Below are 16,470 nucleotides of genomic sequence, written 5' to 3'. Positions count from 1 at the left end.
CACTAGATTTCCCTGTTCTTCACCATGTCCCAGAGCTTGCTCAAACTCATGTCCATTGAGTCAGTGATGCTGTCTAACCATCTCATCCTCTGCCGCCCCCTTCTCCTCCTGTCCTCAATCTTTCCCAGCATCAGGGTCTATTCCAATGAGTCAGCTCTTTGCATCTGGTGGCCAAACTTTGGAGCTTCAGCTTCAGCATCAGTCCTTCTAATGAATGTGCAGGGTGAATTTCCTTTTAGGATTGACTGGTTTGATCTTGCAGTCCAAGGGACTCTCAAGAGTCTTCTCCAGCACCACAGTTCGAAAGCATCGTTTCTTCAGCACTCAGCCTTCTTTATGGTCCAGCTCTCACATCCATGCATGATTACTGGAAGAACCATAGCTTTAACTAAACAGACCTTTGTTGGCAAGTGATATCTTTGCTTTTTAATGTGCTGTCTAGGTTTGTCATAGCTTTACTTCCAAGGAGCAAGCGTCTTTTAATTTCATGTCTTCAGTCACCATCCACAGTGATTTTGGAGCCCAAGAAAATAAAATCTGTCACCACTTCCACTTTTTCCCCTTCTGTTTGCCATGAAGTGGTGGGACCAGATGCCACGACCTTAGTTTTTTTGAATGTTGAGTTTTAAGCCAGCCTTTGCACTCTCCTCCTTCACCCTCATCAAGAGGCTCTTTAGTTCCTCTAAACATTCTGCCATCGGAGTACTTGTCAATTAATAACTAATAGATTATTGCCTAGTTCTATTGATAGTTTAGTGTCATAGCTTTTGAAATTACTTTTGTCAGCCAAGATAAAACTGTTCTAGCACACATCTAATATACTGTTTCTAAGATGAATGAATATGTATATAGAGAAGGAGGGAATTTGAACTTCTTAGAGAAAGCAGGATAGGGAATCTCATTTTAGATTACAAAAGACAACACCAAATCAATCTTAATTTTCTAAAAAAAAAAAAATCTGATTTTGTTTCATAAAATTTGACCTTTAATTATGCTGCTGCTAAAATTATTACCTGAGATAGTGTGCATATATGATTCAAGATATTTTTGGAACACTTCTTAAACTGACCATTAAAGCATATTAAATCATCATTTTTATTCCAGACATTTCTTTCTTCACTCTCTTTACTTTCCTTAATAGAAATAGTATATTAGTTTTCTATTGCTTCTCTAACAACTTACCATAAATTAAATCAATACAAGTATATTATCATACAGTTCTTGGAGTCAGAAGTTCAGTTTGCATGTCACCAGACTAAACTCAAGGTTTTCCTTTCTGGAGTCTCTAGGGAGTGAATCCAGTTACTATTGCTTTGAGTTGTTGACAGAAACCACTTCCTTCTAAGAGTAGGACATAGGTCTTATTTTCTTATTGACTCTAAACTGAGATTTATCCTGCCTTTTAAAGATTACCTCATTTCCTGGCTCATTGTTTCCTTCTTGCATCTTCAAAACTGGCAATAGCCTGTTAAGGCCTGCTCACTTTGCATCTTTGTGACATACTATTCTTCTGTAATCTTTTACTTATAAGGATTTATATGATTAAATTGGATCCACTTAGATAATCTGGATAATCTCCCCCATCTTGGGTTCTTAACATTAGTCATATCAATACAGTCCCCTTTGCCATCCTGTAATGTATTTCAAATCCTGAAAGATGATGCTGTGAAAGTGCTGCACTCAATATGCCAGCAAATTTGGAAAACTCAGCAGTGGCCACAGGAATAGAAAAGGTCAGTTTTCATTACAATCTCAAAGAAAGGCAATCCCAAAGAATGCTCAAACTACCGCACAATTGCACTCATCTCACACGCTAGTAAAGTAATGCTCAAAATTCTCCAAGCCAGGCTTCAACAATATGTGAACCGTGAACTTCCAGATCTTCAAGCTGGTTTTAGAAAAGGCAGAGGAACCAGAGATCAAATTGCCAACATTCGCCGGATCATCGAAAAAGCAAGAGAGTTCCAGAAAAACATCTATTTCTGCTTTATTGACTATGCCAAAGCCTTTGACTGTGTGGACCACAATAAACTGTGGAAAATTCTGAAAGATGTGGGAATACCAGACCACCTGACCCACCTCTTGAGAAACCTGTATTCAGGTCAGGAAGCAACAGTTAGAACTGGACATGGAACAACAGACAGGTTCCAAATAGGAAAAGGAGTACATCAAGGCTGTGTATTGTCACCCGCTTATTTAACTCATGTAGTGTACATCATGAGAAACGCTGGGCTGGAAGAAGCACAAGCTGGAATCAAGATTGCCGGGAGAAATATCAATAACCTCAGATATGCAGATGACACCACCCTTATGACAGAAAGTGAAGAAGAACTAAAAAGCCTCTTGATGAAAGTGAAAGAGGAGAGTGAAAATTTGGCTTAAAGCTCAACATTCAGAAAACTAAGATCATGGCATCTTGTCTCATCACTTCGTGGGGATATAGATGGGGAAATAGTAAGGGGGATATAGATATAGATGGGGAAACAGTGTAAGCAGTGTCAGACTTTATTTTTCTGGGCTCCAAAATCACTACAGATGATGATTGCAGCCATGAAATTAAAAGACGCTTACTCCTTGGAAGGAAAGTTATGACCAACCTAGAGAGCATATTAAAAAGCAGAGACATTACTTTGCCAACAAAGGTCCTTCTGATCAAGGCTATGGTTTTTCCAGTGGTCATGTATGGATGTGAGAGTGTGGTATTGGAGAAGACTCTTGAGAGTCTCTTGGACTGCAGGAGATCCAACCAGTCCGTCCTAAAGGAAATCAGTCCTGGGTGTTCATTGGAAGGACTGATGCTGAAGCTGAAACTCCAATACTTTGGCCACCTCATGCAAAGAGCTGACTCATTGGAAAAGACCTGATGCTGGGAGGGATTGGGGGCAGGAGGAGAAGGGGGTGACAGAGGATGAGATGGCTGGATGGCATCACCAACTCAATGGACATGAGTCTGAGTAAACTCCGGGAATTGGTGATGGACAGGGAGGCCTGGCGTGTTGCAGTTCATGGTGTCGCAAAGAGTTGGACACGACTGAGCAACTGAACTGAACTGAACTGAATGTAACATATTACCAGGTTCCAGGAGTTAGGACCTAGACATCTTTGGGGAGATGTGTTTCTGCCTACCGTAACTGGTAGTGCTAACTGGTGCCTGAGTTTGCTGGATAGGTTTTCCTTTTCTGTTTAGAATACCACTGACTTTTCTCTTTTTGATTCATTGAATGCAAGTGAAGTGTTAGGATTCAGAGTCATGATAGTACTATATTAGATATAATACCTGTAGGGAAATATAGGGGAAAGAGAATTCTAGAAATACTGAAAAAAAAAAGAAAATATGCTTAGAATATTACTTTGTAAAATAAGAAGTCCTTATGTATTTTTGAGATTAACTACTTTCAATCTTCAGTACTAAGGTCCATAGTTTTTCAATACCCAGCAGCAGGAAGTAAACCAGTAAAGAACCCGTTAATTTAGGATGAAAATATTCCAAAGTAGATACTCATTCAGAGCAATAAATTTTAATAATTTATATAAATTTTGATAATGAATAACCTTGCATTTTAATGCTATTTCTTTTCTACTTAGATCATCACAAAGTACGTATATGAGCTTCTGGAAAAGGACTGTAATTTGAAAAAAATATCTATTCCAGTAAGTCCAATTTTTAAAAGTATTTATATTTCCAAATAAAATATCTTCAATTCAGAAGAAAACTTTTGTTTTAGATTAACTGTGATAAGTTTAAATGTTAGGATCCTTATGTTTTGATATTGATAAAGATAATATTAAATGCCTGTCATTATACTTCATCTCATTGTGTATAATAGTTCTTAAAAAGTAATATTCTTTAGTGTAAAGAAAAGAAATACTGATTTCCAGTCTTTTTTGAAAGTGATGTCACGAAAGAACTACTCTTTCCTCTACCCTTTCTCATTTCATTGGTATAATTTATTTTTACATGTTTATTTGAAGTAAACCTATGTGCTCTTTCTTGTATTAGACGTTGACTATCATTTTAATTATTTCTTGATTATTTTAAATTATATGTTTCATTTCTGTCATATTTCCTCTGAACATCCTCAGATTTACTCCTGTTTGATAACACTACTCCTTTGCTTTTTAGTGGAAGTCTTTTTTTTTAAATTTTGCACATTTTGCCATTTCAGAATGAAAATGTTTGAAATTTGTTCTCAAATTCAGTTTCTCAGAGAGAAACTTTTTTGTTTTGTACAGTATGAAATATTAAGCTTTTGAATGGAGAAATAATAATTTTATGTGTGAGATGATGGTAGACTAGACTAGATGATCTTTACTGTCCCAGACAGTTCTCTGATTTTTACAATCTTTATGAACCTCAAAGACTTCATGAAAATAATTTATTTAAGGCACAAAACTTAGAATATTGATAATTTAGTTTACATGAAATTTTGCGTGAAGTTCTAAAATTCTTTGGGTAGTGTTATTCTACTATCAAGTGGAGGATTTTAGAGTTTCTTAATACTCCCATCCTCCCAAATCACTTACATAGGTTGATTTTTTAAAAAGATCTCTATTTTATATTTAATTTTCTAAGATAACCTCAAGTACTAGGTCATATTGTTGTTTATTAACTTATTCATTCATTCAACAAATATTTATTTTAGGGTGTCAGGCACTGTTCTATGTGCTAGTGATATACTAATGAATGCAGTACTATTCTATGTAATCACTAGGCCAACACTTGTTTATTTGAAAACTTTCCTTTTGACTTATGTGAAAACCAAGATTTTAGTACTTTTTTTGAGAGTGAATGTAAAAGTCGTTTTCTGGATTCAAACCTCTTGTTTTGTTTTTGACTTTAGGTCTAGTGTCTCACTCTATTAAAACTATATGTTGAATTTGGTCTTCTGGAAAGTCAAGGTAGAATTTTGTCACTTTGTCCAGTCTCCTTTTTTTGTTAACTCTATTTCTTTTGAAACTTCTGACGAATGATATTTAAGGAGCCTTAGGTTAATCCATTGTTACAGCACAATTAATTAGTATTGAGTCCTTTAACTTTGCAATACTTCTAGTTCCATTGAACCTTTAAACCCAGTTTAATTCCCTGGGTTTCTAGAACAAATTAGGAGATAATTGGCCATATCTGTCATGTTACATAATTATTTCATTTTTGTGTAGAAAGCCTGAGATTAGATTTAGAAGGACTTGAATTATTTTCCTCTTATTTAAATTTAAATCTAACATTACACAGAGAAAGCTTTTCATTGTATGAGATCTGTAACAACCATTATGTCCATTTTTGGTTAGGAAAGATTTCCTAATTTTATAAATAAAAAGGAAACATTTTTTTTTTATTTTAGAAAATTAATCTGTCCTTAAGTTATCATAACATATTTTATATAATTATGAAATTTTTCTTTCCTAAGTATTAGTTTTCTCCTGAGTTCTCTTAAATCCCAAAGCTAGCAGTGAGAGTAGGGTTTATTCTTTAGTTCAGTCATTTTTTTTTCTAAAGAAAGACCACCAAATTTTTTTTTCTTTTACTGATGATGAACTGAGTTTTAGTTTTATAGTTGAAATATTTAATGAGGAAATAATTCTTTTTAATTGATACTACTCTGTAGAAGCCCATGATTTGATAGTAAAGGTCATGATCATGGCTCTCCATGTAAACATGATCACGTTCACTCTCCACCTCACATAAATAGGTACAAAATATTCTCAATTTTAGTTTTTCACTCTTGTGTAGAATGTTGGATACGTGAGTTAACTTAACTACAGATTTTCATTTGATTTATTCAATCATATTTAAATAAACTTCAGAATTAGTGATTTTCATAAATATCCCAAAATGAACTGTTAACTGCAAGGAACTGTTTGGTGTAGGCTCACTGACCAATTGGTCTTAGACATTGATTTGTCTATAATAGAGGTGGTACACTGGAATGACCTTTTGTGTTTTCCTTAATGAAAGCTCATCTTAGTAAATTACCATTATTAGAAGATAAATGGCATCGGAACAGTCATTTCAAAACAAAACATCCCAAACTTAAGTTAGGGATTTCCCTGGTGGTCCAGTGGTTAAGGTTCTGCTTAGAATACAGGGGGCGTGCTTTCGCTCCCTGGTCAAAGTGCTAAGATCCACACATCCATGCCATGAGATGCAGCCAGAAAGTTAAAAAAAAAAGAGAGAGAGAAAGACTTAATGAAGAAAACTTTATTTTATTCATATAGATATTTTTCTATTTTAAATTAGCAATAACTTTAGAGTAAATGATCAACTGCAGAATCAGAGTTCTGCATTATTTTGAGATGAATATTATTCAATTACCGCCTTAAATACCGCTTTTCCTCCTTTATCATTAATACTATTATATTGTTCATTTTTTTCCTTAAATCATCTAATGTTCTGATATTTTTAAAATCAGTGTATTTGCATGTTCAGGTAAATTTTTATTTGTTGCCCCTTCCCTTAAAAAATTCTTGAACAGTATCATAAAAAAATCATGTTTATCTTCAGAAAATAAGTACCCTTCCAATTTTAAAGTGTTTACTGTGGAATTTAATTCCACCTTTAAAAACTGACTGAGGTGCCTAGTTTCAGGGGACTTATTTAGTAGGATAGAAAAAAGGAACAGTGGTCAGCACCTTTTAGAAAGTCTATAGCTAGGGTTTTTTTTTTTTTTTCATTAAGATAAACAGATGTCCATTTCCATATATTCCAGGATCCATTAAGGCCTCACTGACTTTAAGAGACTCTCTTATTTGCACCTATTTAGACATTTTGGTAAATGAATGACTGGAAACCTCTGTGGTCTTTGTTTTATTATTCACTGACAGTTTTGCCTTTTCATTTTTCTTTTGTTCTTATTACCGTTTTCTTTCTTTTTTCAAGCTGTTTTAACTGAATGATTCCTCTGTTCTCTTATAATGTTCCTAGGTAAAAGGGAGTTTTTCTTCTCAGATTTGGTTTGCTCTGTCTCCCATCCACTTTTCTTCCTCTATGACTTCAGTCATATCTATTGTTATTATAGTAATTTGTTTATTCTAGACATCACATGTGGTAGTGTTGTACTTCCTACTTCTCTTATGTCAGTTAATTACTACTAATAAAGATATAGTTATGTCATTTTGATTCTAAGCATTGTGTAGCTCTTTTAAAATTCTCTGTAATCATGCATTAGTTTAATCTTTCATTTATGCTTTCTGAACCAGTCAAGTATTATAACCAAGTTAAGAGGACACATTGTTTAGTTAAATGCCCTTTATCTAAAGGAAGTCACTGGTGAGGCTTGATTTAAGATTCTTTAGTCCACAAGTTTATTCATTCTTGTATAACTCAGTGGCTACAATGTGCCAGCCTTTCTTCTATACATTTGGTAATATACTGGAGACACAGGTCTATGCCTTCCTGTACTTTAGTAGAGGGAATAGATGGTTAATACACAAACATACAAACAGGTATAAAGTCAAGCATATTAGGTTGCATTATATGCTATGGAGGAAAATAAAACAGAGGTTGATAGTAGAGAATTCTTCGGGAAGTGTTTAAATGGAGTGGTCAGAGAAGGCCTCACTGAGAAGATGCATTTTTTTCTTAAGCCTGTGGCCCTGCCCTTCTTGCTAAAATAATTACCTTTTGTGCTGTGTGTACACAGGTGGCTCAGCAATCTGACCAATCTGATTGTTTTAGAAGTACAGAGATTTTAATTTTTTTCTTGTCCCAGAAGTAGTGACTGGGCCCGTTTGGAATCTAGGGCATTTAATGGCATTGATTTTTTTCTTTGTTATTTTGATAATTTTATGAATATATACTGTTGATGAAGTGAGGTGCTATTGCATTGCCCAGCATATGAATTGACCTTCTCTATTTGAGGATGTGTTTATCATCCTCACCTGTCAAGATTTTAACTTCTGGCTCTGACCTGGTCACACAAAGTCTACCATTCATTGTTACTTGCCACTGCTGATGAGAATGATGGGGCATGGCATGACATACGCACTAAAAGACTGGGAAGTTATCCTTCTCGAAAAGTCTCTCCCTCTTTGAAATCTGAATCTAGTTTAAACCTAAATAGTATGTATAATCAAAATAACTAAAAATATTCACTTTTCATTCTATCAGTAACTAGTGCATAAGGTTATCAAAGTATACAGATAGTATTATTTCACAAAGTATTTGTTATATAATCCTGTGTTCACACACTGGATAAAATGTCAAAGTCTATTTACATAGAACAGTTGGTGTTTGAATTTTTAAATAGTTCCCTTTCCTACGTTTGTTAAAAGCTTAGTAGTTTTCCTCACTAATATGTGGTTTTCCAATATGTGTATTCTCCGATTGGGTTTTCTGTTTATTTTAGATGCAGCATATTTCTGTTATGACTTATAGGCTTAATCGCTGTGTGATTTGGGCGAGTTATTTAAACTCTCCAGGCCTCAACTTCTTCATCTATAAACAAATATAATAATAGCCCCACCTTAATAGAATTGTGATTAGTTGAAATAGTGTTTTAAAAACATTTAGCATAATATCTAGGTTATAGGAAGCACTTAAAATTATTCTTTTTTGTAATGATAATATAATACTGATATACAGTAGCAATGGAGAAAGACATATTTCCAGTATTCTTTTCCATATTTTTATATTTTAATTACCATCATGTCTTTTTGCTTCTCTACCTTATATGTAAGTGTTAATCTCTAATGAATATTTTAATTTTATTTTAAAGTTTTTTTAGTTCTATAATTCTGTAACAGCTGTTCTATAATTTGTATTAACCACTAGTTGTTTTCTCACTCGTGTCTATGATCAGAAAACATTTATTTATTATTTAATTTTTTTTAATTACAGGTAGATGCCACTGAAAGTGAACCAAAGAGTTTTATCTTTATGAGTGAGGATGCTTTGACAAATCCACAGAAACTGATGGTTTTAATTCATGGTAGTGGTGTTGTCAGGGCAGGTCAGTGGGCTAGAAGGCTTATTATAAATGAAGATCTGGACAGTGGCACACAGATCCCTTTTATTAAGAGAGCTATGGATGTAAGTGCAATTTCCTTTATATATTTTTGGCATTTTATAGCTGTTTTATTATGTGTTATAAATTATTTTATCATGTCTTTTAAAAAATCTTTGCTAAACATAGTCTTATCTTTAAATTGTTATTATTTTACTTGTAGTGAAAGATTATTCTGCATTATTTTGCAGTTACAGCAAAAAATAAAAAGACATTTTCAATGTACAATGATTTAGATAATGTATTTGAAATGAGTATTTTCAGTTCTAATTTTTTGTTTCTTATTACATGAAATATCACTTTAAAATACCAGTACTAAATACCAGTATTAAAATACCAGTATTACTGAAAATACTTCTGAAAAAAATATGACTGCTTTTATAAATCTTCGCCTACCTCATTTAGTGAAGTTAGAAACTAAAGGAAACCTGCTACATTAAAGTAATATTTTATTCTTTTAAAAAAAGAGTTGGAGTAACAGCATTTTTCTGTCTTTAAAAATAAATAAATAAAAACTCTTGAGAACCCACAAATACCATGCTTAAGAATAAGACAGACACAAGATGGTAAATGGTAGTATTTACTGAATTATTTTATTCTTACTTGAATTCAAACTTTTCAGAAGTTGGTATTTTAAAATTGTGTTCCAGGCTTTCTTTCCTGTGGTTGTGAAACTGCTTTTTCTGACCTCGCTTTGTCACATCTTCATTTTTGGCGATTTGTTTTACTCTTGCATTCTTAAGTTCTCCAATGAATAGTTAAACTTTGCAAAGTTGGTTTTCTTTCACATATGAGTAGACGTTTTCTTCAGAAAAAAAATAAAATGGCATCTTTACTTATGAAAGTTTAATATAGGAATGTAAAGTTGTTTAGGAATATATGTGTCCATGTATGCTTTATTAGAGCTACATTATTTTTGTAATTAAAATAGGTAAGGAATCATTTGATACACTAATGAATGCAAAGGTGAAAGATATGTTTCTTACTTGTTAACTCTGAAGTGATAAGATTAAAGCCCAGCTCAGCTCCTAAAGAATATTTTGTTAATAGATTTTGAGACACTTAAAATGCTGCAAGTAGAATTTCATAGCTGAATTGTATATTTTGTTTCAGTCTCCTGAGACATGCAAAGAACCAAAGATATCACTTTTGATTGGTTGCAAACTTCAATGGTGTGTTTTTTAATTAGAATATAAGTAACTAAAATAAATTTAGTTTATTTTTAAGTAATTCACTTAATTTGTTATTAAACTTTTATATTTCAGGTTATGAATAGTGAAATGAACTTACTCTCTGGCATATTAGTTTATGTTTGGAACAGATCCTGTCAATGTATTTTAAGAACACTTTATATGAAATGTGATCACAATTCAGTGAATACTTGAATATATAATTTAGTAAAGCAAATCAGATATTTGTACAAATGAGTGCTTGGTGAAATATTTTATGTAAGTTATATTGTCTGTGCTAGTAGATAACTAAGCCATTCCCATCCCAAAATGTTCTTGTATAAGGTTTTTTGAAGTGAAAGAGTACAGAGAAAACCATCTCAAATACCTTTGAACAAACTATCTGTTGAGATCCCATACAAGAGGGAGGAAGTTTCGTTAGAACAGTCAGTCATTTCGTTCTTTTAAGTAGAAATATAATTGGAGGGGTTACGGCATTTCGTTGTCTTGACTTTTTTCTGCTTTTCTCAATCAGAGCAACTCATAATTGCTTGAAAAAAATCAGCTGATTTCAGAGTTCTTTCATATTTAGTGTTTATGTTGTATACTTTGAAAAGTTCAGATTATGTATTTTATTCTCGATTTTATGAACTTCATTCTGGTAACTTTCTACATGATGAACATTTAAAAATGGTTATCTCTTTTTAATTTAGATGAAGTGATTTGTATTACTTCAGCTTTGCTTTTTCATGGTACTTCTCTGGTAATTCTTCGTGGGCTGCTTCATGTTTGTGTGTGGTTGCAGGGTAAGACAGGTAGGGGAAACGATGGACTTTTAGGAAAAGCAGGAAGAGGAAGACTAATTGGGAGAAAGGCGCTGTCTCATTTTTACTTTTAAATGAGATTAGCCCCGGCCCTCTGAAGTCCATGGGGTCGCTAAGAGTCGGACACGACTGAGTGACTTCCCTTTCACTTTTCACTCTCATGCATTGGAGAAGGAAATGGCAACCCACTCCAGTGTTCTTGCCTGGAGAATCCCAGGGATGGGGGAGCCTGGTGGGCTGCCGTCTATGGGGTCGGACACGACTGAAGTGACTTAGCAGCAGCAGCAGCAGCCCCTGCCCTGCTTGTTTTTATTTTTTGATCTTTTTTTCTAAAATGATTTAAGAAATGTTTCTGTAGTTTATGAAAGGCAGGGAGCCACTGTTCTATTTTCCATGGTCTGTCAATTTTCATATCACAACTGAAGTAAATTCTGATATTTTGCAGGCCAGACAATATTATCTCTACTCAGTGTTAATATATTTATGCTATATCCCTTGCAGATTTTTAGTATAATATTAAAGGTCCCCAAATAGGAGTCATATAATGGTAAGGTTAAAACTTTTTCCCAATAGTAGAACCCTGCCTCTAAGTGGACTGTTTTGTAAAAAACAAAACAAAACTTGTGTTTGAATCTCTGGAGTCACTTTGGTAGAAGCTGAAGTGAAGGCTGACACCACCTCCACAATAGCCCCTGAGATTTCTTCCCTGACCCTTGGACTCCATGAGTCACAGTTTGGAAACTACAGATAATCCAATCCTTGCAGTTTAGATACTTAAGAATTTTATTATTAAAAATGTATTAAGGTTTCATGTTGGAGGAATACTACATATTTGATAAATCCCCAGTTGCTTCTCAGGTTGCCATAGCTATTATTTTCAGTGCTTAGCAATCTTCAATGCATAATATTGCAATATATTACTTGGAGTATAAAAGCGTGTCTCATATAGCCAAGTACTGTGTGGATCACAACAGACTGTGGAAAATTCTTAAAAGATGGGAATACCAGACCACCTGACCTGCCTCCCGAGAAATCTGTCTGCAGGTGAAGAAGCAACAGTTAGAACTGGACATGGACCAACAGACTGGTTCCAAATTGGGAAAGGAGTATATCAAGGCTGTATATTGTCACCCTGCTTATTTATATGCGGAGTACATCATGGGAAATGCTGGACTGGATGAAGCACAAGCTGGAATCAGGATTCAGTTCAGTTCAGTTCAGTTCAGTCACTCAGTCGTGTCCAACTCTTTGCGACCCCATGAACCGCAGCACACCAGGCCTCCCTGTCCATCACCAACTCCCGGAGTTTACCCAAACTCATGTCCATTGAGTCGGTGATGCCATCTAACATCTCATCCTCTGTCGTCCCCTTCTCCTCCTGCCTTCAATCTTTCCCAGCATCAGGGTCTTTTCAAATGAGTCAGCTCTTCGCATCAGGTGGCCAAAATATTGGAGTCTCAGCTTTAACATCAGTCCTTCCAATGAATACCCAGGATTGATTTCCTTTAGGATGGACTGGTTGGATCTCCTTGCAGTCCAAGGGACTCTCAAGAATCTTCTCCAAAACCACAGTTCAAAAACATCAATTCTTCTGTGCTCAACTTTCTTTATAGTCCAACTCTCACATCCATACATGACTACAGGAAAAACCATAGCCTTGACTAGACAGACCTTTGTTGACAAAGTAATGTCTCTGCTTTTTAATATGCTGTCTAGGTTGGTCATAATTTTCCTTCCAAGGAGTAAGTGTCTTTTAATTTCATAGCTGCAGTCACCATCTGCAGTGATTTTGGAGCCCCAAAAAATAAAGTTAGGAATCAGGATTGCCGGGAGAAATATCAGTAACCTCAGATATGCAGATGACACCACATTTATGGCAGAAAGCCAAGAAGAACTAAAGAGCCTCTTGATGAAAGTGAAAGAGGAGAGTGAAAAAGTTGGCTTAAAGCTCAACATTCAGAAAACTAAGATCATGGCATCTGGTCCCATCAATTCATGGCAAATAGATGGGGAAATAATGGAAACAGTGAGATACTTTATTTTCTTGGGCTCCCAAATCACTGCAGATGGTGACTGCAGCCATGAAATTAAAAGATGCTTGCTCTTTGGAAGAAAAGTTATGACCAACCTAGACAGCATATTAAAAAGCAGAGACATTACTTTGCCGACAAACCTCTGTCTAGTCAAGGCTGTGATTTTTCCAATAGTCATGTACGGGTGTGAGAGTTGGACTTTAAAAAAAGCTGAGCACTGAAGAATTGATGCTTTTGAACTGTGGTTTTGGAGAAGACTGTTGAGAGTCCCTTGGATTGCGAGGAGATCCAAGCGGTACATCCTAAAGGAAATCAGGCCTGAATATTCATTGGAAGGACTGATGCTGAAGCTGAAACTCCAATACTTAATACTTTGGCCACCTGATGCGAAGAGTTGACTCATTTGAAAAGACCCTGATCCTGGGAATGATTGAAGGCGGGAGGAAAAGGGAATGACAGGATGAGATGGTTGGATGGTATCACTGATTCAGTGGACATGACTTTGAACAAGCTCTGGGAGTTGGTGATGGACAGGGAAGCCTGGCATGCTGCCGTCCATGGGGTCACATAGAGTTGGACATAACTGAGTGACTGAACTGAACTGAACTGAGGCATTTTAGTTGATCTCTATAAAAAGGGCAAAGAAAGTAGGTGACACTTAAGTCATTTCATTACTAATTGCAGGAGTGGTAGTCAAGTGTGAAATTTAAGGAGTCGTTCACTCTCAGGATGTGCACTCCTTGTAGGTCCCAGAGAGTGAATGCCTCCTTAAATTTTGCACCTTAGGTACCTCACTGATCTGTTCCTGTTAAGGCTTTGACTGACTGGCATGTATATACTGTCAAAATTTTTGTGGTCTGGAAACCCGTATAAAGTCAAATTTTTACCTTGCACCAGAAACACCTGGAGGATTTCTTGGACCAGATTGCCCTGTTCGGATCCCAGGTTTTAATTCAGAAGGTTGGTTGGGGCCTAAGGATTTATGTACATGAGAATATCTGAGGTGATGCAAATGCTGCTGGTTATGCACCACACTGGAACAGCTGGGATAGGTAATACTGTTTGGATTGGTTGAGAATTTATGTATACTTTTTAGGCTCTAGGTGTAAATAGATAAGGTAGAACTTGATGACAATTATATTTAGTTTGACAGAGGATGAGAAGTTCTAAAAAATATTTTATAATAGGATCAGTGAAGTAAAAGTTTAAATGATAAAAATGTACTTTCAAATTACAAGTGATTCGTATCCAACATGACTTAAAATTTATAATTGTAATAGTTTCACTAGAAATCTAGTAACTCCACTAAACCAACTTCTTAAAAATAATTTCTCATAGTAGGATTATTCAGAGGAATCTGCTATTTTCATAATTAATTACTTTGAAGATAACTTTCATATTGTTATATCTAAGTTTTAAAGACTAATGCTATATTTATCAATGTAATTTATACAGTTTGGGTTCTATAACATGGTGGACTGAGCTAATTAACAGGCACTTATTCCTCACACTGAGAAGTAATGGAATAAGACATAGCAACAACAAAAATATTAAATACCTAAAAGTGAAAGTCACTAAGTCGTGTCCGACTCTTTGCGACCCCATGGACTGAACAGTCCATGGAACTTTCCAGGCCAGAATACTGGAGCGGATATCTGTTCCTTTCTCCAGGGGATCTTCCCAACCCAGGGATCAAACTCAGGTCTCCTGAATTGCAGGTGGATTCTTTACCAGCTGAGCCACTACTGAAGCGCTTTAAATACCGAATTATATTCAAAGAATAGAAAAGGAATCTTTAAATGCCCGACTCCAGAAGAGAACTTAAAGCCACAGTAGTAAGTCCCTGAAGGGCATTGTAGCTCAAAGGGGAGATATGATGAGATATAAAACCTGGCCCCCAAAGGGCCTATATCACAGCTCTGAGCCTGAGATGAAGCATTTAAAACTAAGACCACTGTATATTGCTAGTGCCCTGGAAGCATCTTAGTTTTTAAGGTGCAAAAATTAGTTTGCTAAAGTGCTAGGTGGAATACATTAACAGTCTCTCCCTTGAGAAATAGAAGCCAAAGATCCTAACCCAAAGGTATATTTGGATTTGCAGGTTGGATTTAGACAACTTAATTAGTTTGGGAATTTAAGCAATGTATATTCATGTAAAAATGGATTCTGGACTGATGAAACTTCTGGAGTACCAGGGAAAGGGCCAGTAGCAACATTTTACAACTCAGGGTGACTCCCTAATAAAGAAGAATTTGTAGTCAGAAACTAAAAATCATTTGAGGAACTGATTATCACAAAGAAAAGTCAAATCAAGCAACTATAACAAACAGTTGAAAGAAGAATTAGTAAATTAAGAGCTACAATTGAGGAATGTAGTATGTGGGATAAAGCAGAGGAAACCTGAGAAAAAAATTATGATAGATAAAACGTCATGGAGAGTAGAATATTCATGCTAAATCTCTTCATTCATGTCCAAGTCTTTGTGATCCTGTGGAATGTAACCTGCCAGGCTCCTCTGTATGTGGATTCTCCAGGCAAAAATATTAGAGTGGATTGCCATTTCCTCCTCCGGGAGATCTTCCAATCCAGGGATTGAACTCGTGTCTTCTGCGGCTCCTGCACTTTAGGTGGATTGTTTACCGCTGAGCCACAAGGGAAGCCCTGTTAGAATAGCATAAGATCTAGTGATCCTCTAATATACATTTCAGAAAAGCAGTAGAAAAGAATGGGTGAAAAATCTGTATATTAGAGTGTTTATGAGAATAAAGACACACATCCTAGGAGAAGGAGCATGTCATATCTTGAGCAAGACAGATAAATCTACACTTAAAACTTAACTAAAATATCAGAGGATACAAGCATATAATCTGAAAAATCAAGTAAAAAAATGGTATATGTCAAAATAAAGATTATCCTTTCATAATCCTTCATCATCTGTTAGTTCTGTTCCCTAGATGTAGTAACTCTCAGTACTTTTTGCTTTTACTTATATTCTCTATATCCATATTTTAAAATTATAATGCTGTCTCTTCATATATCAGTCACTTTCTGTTATGGCCGATAAGAATCTCTTTCCCACTCCCACAGTTCCTGGATTGGTTCAGCAATCAAACTTTACAATATTACTGCTACTTTAATATTGGTTATGGCTGAGCCAGATAGATACTATGGTTGCTCTTCATTTCTGCTACAAGTTTACTTTCATAGAATTAATAATTTCCTAATTATTTTTTGTGTTTTCTTTTAATAGTTGTTAATTCTGATTGGCCTCCCTGTAATTTTTTATGTGGTCAAAGTTATCAGACAGTCTTATAATTTCACGTTCATCTGGAGAGCTTTCTTTTGGAACTCTTGAACTTTGTTTCAATCTCGACTGCTTACTTTCGAAGCCTGCCTACTGTCTCTCATCCTGGGACTCCACTTAGATTCTCTCTGATGTTTGACC

The 16,470-nt window shown here is 35.2% G+C and overlaps 1 protein-coding gene across 10 annotated transcripts in view; it reads left to right on the top strand.

Annotated features, from left to right (window-relative positions):
• Positions 1-16,470, top strand: part of FAM172A (family with sequence similarity 172 member A) — a 394,773-nt gene that overhangs the window by 97,885 nt on the left and 280,418 nt on the right. For 9 of the 10 annotated variants that reach the window (XM_043913602.1, XM_043913594.1, XM_043913600.1 and 6 more), the window contains 2 exons: positions 3,586-3,651; positions 8,834-9,025. The exons of the other annotated variant lie outside the window; for it this stretch is intronic. In XM_043913602.1, the coding sequence (XP_043769537.1) occupies positions 3,586-3,651; positions 8,834-9,025 (258 nt within the window). The remainder of the gene's footprint in view (positions 1-3,585; positions 3,652-8,833; positions 9,026-16,470) is intronic. 10 annotated transcript variants of the gene reach the window in all.

The sequence above is a fragment of the Cervus elaphus genome, chromosome 9, assembly GCF_910594005.1.
Source record: "Cervus elaphus chromosome 9, mCerEla1.1, whole genome shotgun sequence".
NCBI lineage: Eukaryota > Metazoa > Chordata > Mammalia > Artiodactyla > Cervidae > Cervus > Cervus elaphus.
The sequence above is the reverse complement of the archived record's forward strand: the minus strand, read 5'-3'. Positions and strand labels throughout refer to the sequence as shown.